Source organism: Lichtheimia ornata, assembly GCF_029851405.1.
Source record: "Lichtheimia ornata isolate CBS 291.66 chromosome Unknown scaffold00058, whole genome shotgun sequence".
Taxonomy (NCBI): domain Eukaryota; kingdom Fungi; phylum Mucoromycota; class Mucoromycetes; order Mucorales; family Lichtheimiaceae; genus Lichtheimia; species Lichtheimia ornata.
The window spans coordinates 132461-144202 of NW_026695378.1; the positions used below are offsets into that span (position 1 = coordinate 132461).

The following is an 11742-nucleotide window of genomic DNA, read 5'->3' on the forward strand; positions in this document are numbered from 1 at the left end:
AAGAATACAATAGAATGCTAACGTGCGTTGCACGTTATTAAGTCATTCAGGTACATACAATTCATCCGCATTGAAGATGGGGTAAATAATTCAAGTGGGATGTGAGACTCCGCACGGGTGGATTTTCCGTGTGGGTGTGAAATGTGGGGGAAAGGACCTCGGAATGAAAATCCGTGTTGAGGGGTAAAAGAAATCGCTCACGATACAAAGACACATGCCGATACTTATTGTTCGCATCATATAAAAGATTACATTCATTGTGACGAGTGTATGGTGATACCACACATTTTTTACTTTAAACAATGACTCAAAAAGAAGACGCACTTGGCTTTCTCGAAAACTACCCTGACATCCATGCTGAACCTTTATGGACAGTGATGAGTGCCATGGTGCCTCCAAGACCATCACCTAAATCCAAGCCCCATTGTTGGGAATACCAAAAGCTTAAGCCTGCCCTCCTCGAATCTGGTAAAAAGATTGCTGCCGAGGAAGCTGAACGCCGTGTCCTCATGTTGATCAACCCTGAAATGAGTAAGTATCATCTCATGGATACCTATTGCCTCATTGCTCATCATTGTTGTGTGTATTTCCATAGAGGCACCTTGCACCACGGATACGCTTTATGCTGGTTTGCAACTCATCAACCCTGGAGAAGTGGCTCCTGCTCATCGTCATCGGGCATTTGCTTTACGCTTCATTATCGAAGGTGAACGTGGCTTTACAGCTGTGGAGGGTGAAAAGATCTATATGGAACGCGGTGATGTGATTCTCACTCCACCATGGCAATGGCATGATCATGGCCATGAAGGTGATGATGTCATGATTTGGTTGGATGGTCTTGATCTTCCCATGTTCCAATACATTCCTGTCAATTTTGCTGAGATGTATGAGGAATCTCGATATCCAAGCACGTAAGTTTAACAAGCAAACATGGATGGATGGATGGAAATCTTAGTATTACTTTCTTTTGTATACATAGGCCTGTTGAAAAGAGTGCACTCAAGTTTCCATGGGCTCCTGTACAAGAGGCATTGGACAACACCGGCGATGCTGCGTATGCCACATACACATACACACAAGCGAACGGCAAACCTCTTTCATACATTATTGGTGGTGAAGCTGAACGTATCGGTGCTCAAGCTGTGTCGCCCAAACGTCGTGAGACTTGTTCACGTGTATTCCATGTCTATCATGGCACTGGTTATACCGAGGTGGATGATGGCAAGGGTAACAAGAATGTGCTAAAGTGGACCAATAGCGATACATTTGCTGTTCCCTCGTGGTATTCGGTCGTCCATCACAATGAGGCCAATGAACCTGCTTATTTGTTTAGTTACAATGATAAACCTCTCTTGGAAAATCTCGGTTTATACCGCTCCGAGTAAATCTAGCACATCCCACCTTCTCCTCTTTGTAAATGTTTCTTTGATATATACGATTCATAAAGTGTATTGTATAGCTTTGTTTATGGAACATCTTGATATGCCAAAAATATGCCATCATGTTTGTGTACGTGTTTTGCATTACGTCTGCGTAACATGATAAATAAACAACCATCTTGAATCATCATGCATCCATACAGGCAAAGAGACATAGCACGCTTAATTATTGTGTATGTAGCCTTATGATCGAGTTGATGTTATGGTGGAGGTAAAATGAGAATCACCGGGTCAGCCATCATTCATATCCTTTCGTAAGTTTACAACCATTCTGGTCACCTGCTGCAGCTCCATACTCTACGAGAACATCTCGCTTGTTGTCCCTCTTGCTAAACCCAGGGTACGTATCGTTGTTTAATGATTCTATATAGCTATATCGGTGATTGTGGAATCACACGTATACAAAACGGACATGGGATCGCTATGTGATCTCGTGGTGAGATAAGGATGCTTCTTCTTTATTCAAGATTTGTGGTAGACCCATTGTAATTAGGCTGTTAGAATGAAAATGAATTTGATATGTGAAAGATGTAAGCAAAAGGTAGCACATTTATTAGCCATGAAGGATTTTCATAATGTATCATTAGGGTAAAATAATGGTTGCTTGCAATAGGTGTATCTCCATCACTGACATCAAAGCGAGCGGACCATGAGTCTAGATTGGTGAAACATGAGGGCAACAATCGCGCTAAGCTTGTTAAGCGGGGGAGGAATGCATACACTTCTCTTGGCAAGCCCGACGACAGAGTAGCTGCTTTACCTTCCTCTCTTTTTCTTATATACCTACCTTCGAGAGATGAGCATTCACGTCAACTTTTCTACACACGGCAAAGAGATAAACGATGCATTGCAAGCTGTCTTGAGTGACAATGACGCCACCAATTGGCTTGTACTTGCTTATGACAAGGGCACCAACGATCTACGTCTACAGGACACCGGTGGTACGAATCTCGAGTCAAACAACTCTCTTTTCGAAAAGCTCACGAAATTCAATACTAGATGGTGGTCTCGAGGAACTTAATGACGAGTTCTTTGACGGCAAAATGCAGTACGCTTACACTCGCGTTATCGACCCCAACACTGAACTACCCAAGTATGTCTTTATTGCCTGGGTAAATACTCGTTCTATTCGATTGTCTTTTTTCCTCGGTTGCCATTTCCTCATCTCGCTTCTATTAGTGCGGCAGTGGTGTTCCAGAGACGCGAAAGGGTTTCTTTAACTCTCACTTGAGTGAAGTGTCAAGGTTCTTTAAGGTATGTTATATATATGAGTGTGGTGATCATCATGATGCTTATTCTTAACCAACGCACCTATTTAATAGAGCTTCCATGTACAAATCAATGCACGCGATGAGGTAAAAGGTAGTATGTGGGATATTTGAAATGGGTTCTAACATGTGGGAAAAACGATAGGCTGATGTCGATCCGGATCTTATCATGAAGCGCGTTTCCGAGTCATCAGGTGCCAATTACAGTGTACACAAGGAGCAACGCAAACCACAACCTGCCATTACGCCTGTTGTATGTATAAGGATTTGGGATGGATGGGAAATGTGAGAGAGCGCTAAATAGAATGTGGGTATAGAACTCGGTGTACAAAAAGACGAAGATTCCTGATATTGCTGCTATGCAACGTGAATCCATGCGACGAGAAGGAGCCCCAGCACCCGTGGTACGTTGTATACATCAACATGCTTGATGATGATATTAACAACATGCATAGGGTACCAATTACAAACCTGTTCAAACGGCACCCAAGCCATTGGCAAGTCGTTGGAATGCTGCTACTCAGTCTCAAAGTGATGGTGGAGCTGCCGCTGTGCGTGCTGAACGTGAAAGATTTGAGCGTGAACAACGTGAACGCGAGGAACAATCAGCAAGAGCTCAAGTGCAACGTGATCAAGATGCTGAACAACAACAACGTGCTGCTGCTGCTGCTGCTGAGGAGGCTGAAGCACAACGACGTCAACAAGAAGAGGATGAACGACGTCGTGTAGAAGAACAACGTCGTGCTGCAGCAGCTGAAGAAGATCGTCGTCGTCAACAACAAGAACAAGAAGAAGCTCGTAGACAACAAGAGGAACAAGAACGTCGCGCTGCTGAAGAAGAGGAACAACGTCGTCAACATGAGGAAGAACAACGTCGTGCTGCTGCTGCTGCTGCTGCTGCTGCTGAGGAAGAAGATCGTCGTCGTCAAGAAGAGCAACAACGTCTTGCTGAACAACAAAGAAAAGAAGCTGAAGAAGCAAAACGTTTGGAAGAAGAACGACTTCAGGTAAAAAAAAAAAACAAAAGAATCTATATACATGAGATCCCATATTAATTAGATCGAATTAGGCCGAGGAACATGCTCGTCAACAACAACAACAACAGCAAGAAGCTGCATTGCATGGACAATTGGATGATGTAAGTTATATATGATTATGTATAGAAGGGACTTTTGCTGATGAGGGTATTCAATGTTAGACCGCAGATCGTGCTGTTCATGCCGCAACGGCAGCTGCTGGTAGTGCAGTGGGTCATCCTAGCAATGGTTTGTCAGCTGTGGTCCTCTTTGGATATGCTGCAGGTTGGTGTTGTATAAAACATACTCAGCTGTAGTTTGATGGTGACTAATTGATACATTGCTAGGCGAGGAAAATGAAATGACATTGAACGAAGGTGAAGTGGTGGTACAAATCGATCAAGTTGATGAAGGATGGTGGTTCGGTATGAGCGAGGATGGCAAGCGACAAGGTCTTTTCCCAGGTAAGATGGCATTGGAGCCACTCTATCAAAAAAGACACTTACACTAACGACATGTTTTTGTGTTTCTCTAGCCAACTATGTGCAAGTCTTAGAAGAAGAGGTTGGTACTATTCTGATTGATAATGACACTAGGATGCTAAAGATTGCATTTATAGCCACAAGCTCCTCCTCCTGCTCCTCCTGCGCCCCCAGCTCCAGCAGCAGCTCCAGCAGCAGCTCCTCAATCTGCACCTGCACCAGCACATACTTCCCCTCCTCCCAAGCAAGATCAAGGCGCCACAGCAATTGCACTTTATGACTATGATGCTGGTGAAGATAATGAGATTTCATTCAGAGAAGGTCAACTTATCACGTATATTGAATTTGTGAGCGATGATTGGTGGCAAGGTGTGGCTGCTGATGGAAGGACAGTAGGCCTATTCCCAGGTATGGATGCTTTTTCTTTTTTCTTTTCACGAATGAATAAGTTGCTAACTTTCCTTTGTACAATAGCCAATTATGTAGAGTTGCAGAAATAGGTTATGTAATTTGAGATGCTCTTGTATACCGAATCATAAAAAAATCGACCTTTTATATTGTCATCCACTACCAACATCAATGAAGAAGAGAATGAAAAGACGCCCTACTTGAAGTCTAGCTGTCGTAGTATGAGGAGTGTGTACAATGCGCGCGTTGAGACAAAGCATATTCAAAGGCCGCTTAAATCCTTCATCCTGCACACACACACACACACCGAGCACCCATCTTGGACTTTTTCTTAGAACACCTTTCTCACGACTATGCCGTCTGATGAGAATGCACCGCTCATGGGTTCCAAGCCCAAGCATTGGAGCAATGTGAAGAAGCGCACAATGGCAAGTTCAACCTTATGCATGACGAGCCCATGGTGGACGAGGAAATAACATTTAGACTTGGTCCCATTCTAGTTTACACGTACAGTAATTGCACTTGCCTTGCTCTTTGGTGTTGCAGGTGGTGTTGCATGGTTTACAAAGGCAACATCTTCGACTGGTGGTGGTGGTGACACGAATGATCCTGATTTCTCTTCGTTGCGTGGTTTTTGTGATGATATCGAGGCGATCCAACCAAGTGAATACCTTGAACGGCATGCACGATTAGCTGAGACACTACCTGAGGGAGGTGCACTCGTGATGGAGCCAGGTCCCACTATGTTGTACTACACCAATATTGAATGGTCATTGAGCGAGCGTCCTTTCCTTGTGGTGTTGCAAAGAGCGGCAAATAGCACTATTACGACAACGGTGGTGACGCCTATGTTTGAAGCGACACGTGCATTAGAAGCGATTCAAGAAGCAAAGTTACCCATGGAGATTTCGATCAAGGTGGTAGAATGGATTGAGCATGGATCACCCTATGAGACGACGGCAGAGTTACTTGAAGAGGCGTCACATGTCTTTGTGGAACCCGGCGTTCGATTATTTGTTTACGATGGCCTTGCAGATATTCTGTCACAGCAGCACGGTGTTGTCACGACCATGGCATCAAGAGCATTACAGACCTTGCGTATGGTAAAATCGCCTGCAGAGATCGCCATCATGCGATGTGCCAATCGTGCCACTGTGGCCGCTGCAAAAAAAGTCCGCCATCACGTGAAGCCTGGCATGACCGAAGCTGATATTGCATCCCTTGTGACTCAAGCGCTTACAGCAGCTGGCCTTACCAATACTTGGGTCCTTGCCCTTGTGGATGAAAACGCTGCATTCCCTCATGGCGAACCAGGAGCCACCAAACGCGTAACAAAACACAGCACGGTGCTTATCGATTCGGGTGGCGAGCTTCTTGGCTATCAATCAGACGTCACACGCACCTTTTTTATGGACAATGGGGACCGTAATAGCCACAATCAAACCATCGTGGATGCTTGGTATCTTGTGAAAAGCGCACAACAGGCTGTATTGCATGATGCTCATGCTGGATCCACCTGTGCTGAAGTTGATCTCGCTGCAAGACATGTTATTGATCGAGCTGGTTATGGTCGTTATTTTACGCATCGTTTGGGTCATGGCATTGGCGAAGAAATGCATGAAGAGCCTTATGTAAGTTTGGATTGGGTGTGCCATAGGGGGAATGGTGGCGTGTTTCATGTATCAAAACATGGTATATTAACCCACGTGCCTACTCCATGATAGATGAATCAAGGCAATACACATATCAAGTTGCAGCCAGGAATGACTTTTAGCGTGGAGCCCGGCATTTACATTACCCATGAATTTGGTATTCGTTTGGAGGACATTGTCGTCGTCACCAAGGATGGCAACTTGGAGCTCCTTACTGATAGTCTTGCCGATAATCCTTGGACATTGTAAATGGTGGATCACAGGTGCGCATGCGCGGATCATTGCACCCTCTGTTTTTCTCCTTTATCCCTTTATTTGTGTACACATGTGCGAAGAATGAAAGATAAACACAGAGGACACTTACGCCAAATCTTATCTGCTATGGATGGTGTTGATGATGATGATGATGATGATGATGGGGGGTGTTTCAGATTCGGTCATTGTACAAACCTACGTACACGAGTGATTACGCGAGAGAGAGACGGCTGTTCGGCAATCGGCTGACCTTTTACATGCACCACCGCCGTTTGAAAGGCACGGGAACAATCATCAACGTGGTAGGCTATAATATATGCACCTATACTATACATACGCGTGACATTTAAGGATGACCCTTCCTTCGATGATACAAACAGAAACCATCAAGGCGAGCACAGGAATTCTTGGATCGAAGCAACAATACAGGATGAGAACATTCTTGGTGGAAGTTGGCGTTGCCTTCAAAGTGCAAGTGATTGTTGTACTTTTCACCCTTGGCATTATCCACACACACGCACACAACACGCTATACGTATCATGGATGGCGACAATGAAGGGGGAAATTTGGATCGAGTGCTTGAGTGATCGACATGGTTTTCATTCTTTTATCAAGCTTGGCATTCACTTTTTTTTTATCGAGGATTACGTACATGCAATGCACAGATCGATAGCAACACCACCGTTTTATGCATGGTAGCACAAACCAACGACTCTTCCATTCTTTAATCCAGCACAAAGGGTCGATCCTATTACCCGCCCCCAATCCATGTGTTTGATAGCCCATCGGCTCACCTCACCACAAATATTTTTATTGCCTTTCCTGGATATATTTGCCTGTTTCACTCATATAAAAATGCCCCGCTTTCCTTCGCCGTTTACATTCAATCATCCCGCCTTACTCTTCCCCTTGACTCTAGCATCGCATGTCAGCTTCCAAAGGCATTGGCACATTCGGTAGCGTATCTCTACTCGTGTCCTCCATGACGGTACGTCCATCCGCACAATCATTGTCATCCTTCAGATCACATAATTGATGATTTTAATATGAAAAGGGACCGGGTCTAGCAACCATTCCACCTCTTTTTCAACAGGTATGCATGCATCATAGTACATACAACAATGCACCACCCTTGCTGATGCCTCAACTCTATTATGTAGTCTGGATGGCTAGCCCCTACCATCATTTTCATTGTGGTTGGTGTCTTGTCTGCTTTTTCTACCTTTTTCATGTGCGAAGTATTATCAAGTATCAAAGGAAATGAAAAGTTCCAGGTGCGTGTGTCATCATGTTGTTGTCTCGTTCAATTTATCAGCCTATACTCAACAATGATGCATTCACATACATAGGCCAAAGTTGAGTTTACCACCGTTGCTCAATTGATCTTGGGCAAGAAATACCACTTTTTCTTCCAAATCATGCTCTTCATTGCACTACAAGCCGTCAACGTGGCGAGTATCATCATTGCTGGGCAGGTAACAAAAAGATTCTTCCTTTTGTTTGCATCTTTGAAACATTTCTCAACCCTTTCCCAAATATGTAGACCTTTGACGGCATGATCATTACTCTTTTCAAAGGCACATGTGGACTTGGTATTGCACCGGGCGGTTGGTTTTGCATTACTGAAGCAGTTGAATTGGGCAATTCGCCATTCTCGAGCGATGATTACTATATCTTTACATTTGGCTTTCTTTTGGCGGCTGTCATGGTGATTCCATTGGGCTTCTTCACATTGGTGGACAATATCATTGTGCAAATGACCTCGTTCATTGTGTTGCTTGGTGTACTGCTTCAATGGATTGTAGCCTTTTGCCAAGAAGGACTCGACCCCTCATTGTTGCCAGCCGTCGGACCCAATTCCAAGATGGTACTTGGCATGGCAGTTTTCAATTTCAGTTACATCACCACGGTAATAAGAAGAAGCATCCTATAAACAAAAGCCATAGGAATACTAATGCTATTGGATTCTTTTAGATACCTACATGGGTGAATGAGCTTAAACCTCATGTATCCATTCACAAGACGCTTGGCATCTCCGTTGCCATATCCGCCGCCATCTATGTTATGATTGGCATCTTTGGTGGCATGGCATATCAAATGGAAGCATCTGCTGATATCACAGCCATCCTAAGCCGACAAGGTTCGATTGCCTCCAAAGTGACCGCTTACATATTCCCTGTGTGCGCTCTTGTTACCTCGATTCCAGTCTTTTGTATTGTCATTCGCCAAAATTTGATCCGTGGTGGTCTTTGTGGCAACCCTATGGCCATCTTTGTGTCTAATCTCCTTCCTTGGCTAGTTTGCATGTAAGTCTACTATTACCAACTTTGGATGTGTTTCTATGTAAATCCCATTTAACCTTTATCTTTCTCTCCTTTTAGCCCACTGCAAACGAAGGATTGGATTGGTGTCATTCAAAATTGGAGTAGCTTATTCTTTCAATCGGTAAGTACATAGGGCGTTTGTGTAAATGGTGGCGGTATTGCTGAGCTTGCTTTTTTTATCTATAGACGGTCAATTACATCCTTCCGTTCATCCTTTACTTTGCCTCTCGGAAATACCTTGCGTCGGTTGTCACACCACCTGAAGAAAAGGCTGGTCCACCAGAACCCACTGATGTGGTCATGTACCATCCCGAAGAAAATCGCTCTGTATCCATCCGCCGTTCTGAGATTGCCTATCGCACCTCGCGTATTAGTCGTATGGAGCAATCGGTGTTGAGCAAATCACCTCGATTTTCGGGTACACCTCGTTCACCCTTGTCACCACGTTCACCTCGCCTTCATCATCATGGCGGTGATTTTTCACCTGCACCACCTATTGTATTTTCGGATGAGCAGCAACAACCTCCTCCTTCATCCCTTCTTCAAGTGCCATCAGCCATCAGCCCTCAAAACTCACCACGTATGACGACGACGACTGCTGGAGGAGGTGATAATAACAAGCAGCAACATGGATCACCTATTATGGGGGTCACTGATTCGCCAAAGTTGAACGTGCCTGGTTCACCCATTACATCTCCAAAGATGAATTCACCAAACAATAAGGCTCTCAAGGTACCTCCCACCACTTCTACAAGTCAAGGTGATAGCTCTTCCAATTCAAACAGCAATCAAACATTGGCCGCATCCCCTGCTCAAGGCCTTGGTATTACACCATCCACTCCCAATAACAAGGAAGACGAACACAAGACATCTTCGTGGATCCTCAGTGGTCTTTCATTGCGCAACAACAGCAACATCAATCATAACAACAACAACCTATCGAGCGTCATTGAAGAAGAATCCAAAGTACAAGAGGATGATCAAATGGATGACCTACTTGAAGGACCTGGGTTCCATGCTTTCAAGCCACGTAGGTGGCTCAATCCGTTTTACATTGCTGTCGTATGCAGTGTATGTATGGGCGGCTCGATTATCTTTATGATCATCTACGATTTGACCTTATTGGGTATGGGTACAGACGTCTTTGACTAATGTATATATATACCACCACCTCTTTTTATTATTACCCTTTTCTGCTTGCTGCTTTATCTTTGTATACCAGCTTTCATCTTTGTAATGACCTTGTTTTTTTATTACTCGCATGTAAAGTAACGTCATCATGTACCATCACAATTCGAGAAGAAATAAAATAAATTTCCCGGCCATGTGTGTGTGTGATGTGATTTGAGTATGACCCGACAAGTTTATTATCTCGGACAACAAGCATCTATGCCGCGGGCATTATGTGAGCCTGTTTTCTATGCATGCAAACATACAACATAGAATAGAACAAAAGCAATGCTTCCAAGATAAAAAGGACGTGGTGTGTTGTGTTTTTTGTTTTTTCTTCTTCTTTGCCATGCTGTCGGTAACAAAGTGTCTCTACGCATTTTTGCTGCTGGGCGTGGCTGCACCCCAGGTCGTCGTCGTCGTAGTAGCATCACCTGTGCTTCGATCTCCTTTCAAAGTGTCACTCACCAAGTTTGGTCATGATCCAACATCGTTCCTTGCATCTGGCAAAGTAAAGCAGACAGGTTACAATCATGGCAGTGGTAAGCATACACTACTCATCCCTCCCAAAAAAACCAACCACTCATATTGTAGTTTAATCTACTACTAGGCTACTATGGCGCCATCAGTGTCGGAAGTCCTCCGCAAGATTTCAATGTTGTCTTTGATACTGGGAGTGCTGATTTATGGGTGGTGTCATCCGAATGCAGCACACGCACCATATGTTTCAAACATCGACAATTTGATGCTCTCAAATCAAAAACATACAAAGCGGTGGATGACGAAGATGGCGACTTTGATGATGATGACGATGATGAAGATGGCGACGACGACGAGGAAAATGTTATTAGCAGCAATAGCATTGATGTGTGGTATGGCACAGGTCATATCAAGGGTCGCTTAGGACATGATACGGTAACAGTGGCAGGTTTGACACTGAAGGATCAAGCTGTAGCGGATGCCACATCCCTTTCTCGTGAGTTTATCGGAACACCTTTTGATGGTATCTTTGGTCTTGGACTAGCAGGATTAAGTTCATCTGCTGCCAAACACAAACCACCCTTCTACACCATGATCGAACAAAATCTTGTATCAGATCCTTTATTTGCTATCTATACGCGTGCCAACGATGGTGAAATTGACTTTGGTGGCATAGACGCTAAGCGATTCAAGGGTGCGTTACATTACACGGATGTCATTGATACTAAATATTGGATGGTGGATATGCCTTCTTGGCAAATGGGTGATGTGCTCAGTGACAATGGTGGTCGGCGAGTGATCATTGATAGTGGCACGACGCTGATCATTGCTACCCCTGATGATGCTGCTGCTATTCACAGCACGATCCCTGGTGCACTGAACAATGGGGATGGCACTTGGTCTGTGCCTTGTGGCAAATTGGACGCTTTACAACCACTCATATTGTCCATGGGTGAGGGCTGGGCTCTTCGCATTCATCCAAAAGATTACATCTTACAGCCCATGGGTCATGCATCCTCCATGTGCCTTTCTGGTATCTCGGGTCAAGTGCTTAGTGATGAGCATGAGACATGGATTCTCGGTGATGTCTTTTTACGGCAATTTTATACAGTATGGATCAATGCTATCTATGTATGTGTGTGTATGTAATCTAATTTTGGGATGATGTAGGTGTTTGATGTGGGGAATAAGCGAGTCGGATTTGCCGAAGCTGTTCTCTAATGGTTCTTGTTTTCTTCTTGTTCCTG

General features: G+C 44.3%; 5 protein-coding genes across 5 annotated transcripts; all 5 read left to right on the plus strand.

Moving 5' to 3' along the window:
* Nucleotides 1–302: 302 nt before the first annotated feature.
* Nucleotides 303–1385, plus strand: O0I10_009696 (uncharacterized protein; the record flags this gene model as incomplete). The annotated part of the gene is made up of 3 exons (XM_058489683.1): nt 303–531; nt 596–911; nt 980–1385. The coding sequence occupies 3 exons, from the start codon at nt 303–305 to the stop codon at nt 1383–1385; spliced, it is 951 nt and encodes a 316-aa protein (XP_058339559.1).
* An 850-nt stretch (nt 1386–2235) lies between these two features.
* O0I10_009697 (uncharacterized protein) lies at nt 2236–4705 on the plus strand (the record flags this gene model as incomplete). The annotated part of the gene is made up of 13 exons (XM_058489684.1): nt 2236–2380; nt 2439–2551; nt 2619–2693; nt 2762–2794; nt 2853–2960; nt 3025–3111; nt 3163–3714; nt 3777–3845; nt 3906–4008; nt 4071–4187; nt 4259–4287; nt 4343–4613; nt 4680–4705. The coding sequence occupies 13 exons, from the start codon at nt 2236–2238 to the stop codon at nt 4703–4705; spliced, it is 1728 nt and encodes a 575-aa protein (XP_058339560.1).
* A 261-nt stretch (nt 4706–4966) lies between these two features.
* On the plus strand, nt 4967–6514 carry O0I10_009698 (uncharacterized protein; the record flags this gene model as incomplete). Its single annotated transcript, XM_058489685.1, has 3 exons — nt 4967–5041; nt 5114–6244; nt 6338–6514. 3 exons carry the CDS (start codon nt 4967–4969, stop codon nt 6512–6514), a joined length of 1383 nt encoding a protein of 460 aa, XP_058339561.1.
* Nucleotides 6515–7446: 932 nt separating this feature from the next.
* Nucleotides 7447–9997, plus strand: O0I10_009699 (uncharacterized protein; the record flags this gene model as incomplete). The annotated part of the gene is made up of 8 exons (XM_058489686.1): nt 7447–7509; nt 7576–7614; nt 7682–7795; nt 7871–7996; nt 8065–8430; nt 8496–8827; nt 8903–8966; nt 9032–9997. The coding sequence occupies 8 exons, from the start codon at nt 7447–7449 to the stop codon at nt 9995–9997; spliced, it is 2070 nt and encodes a 689-aa protein (XP_058339562.1).
* Nucleotides 9998–10364: 367 nt separating this feature from the next.
* Nucleotides 10365–11716, plus strand: O0I10_009700 (uncharacterized protein; the record flags this gene model as incomplete). The annotated part of the gene is made up of 3 exons (XM_058489687.1): nt 10365–10557; nt 10626–11605; nt 11666–11716. 3 exons carry the CDS (start codon nt 10365–10367, stop codon nt 11714–11716), a joined length of 1224 nt encoding a protein of 407 aa, XP_058339563.1.
* Between the last annotated feature and the right edge of the window lie 26 nt (nt 11717–11742).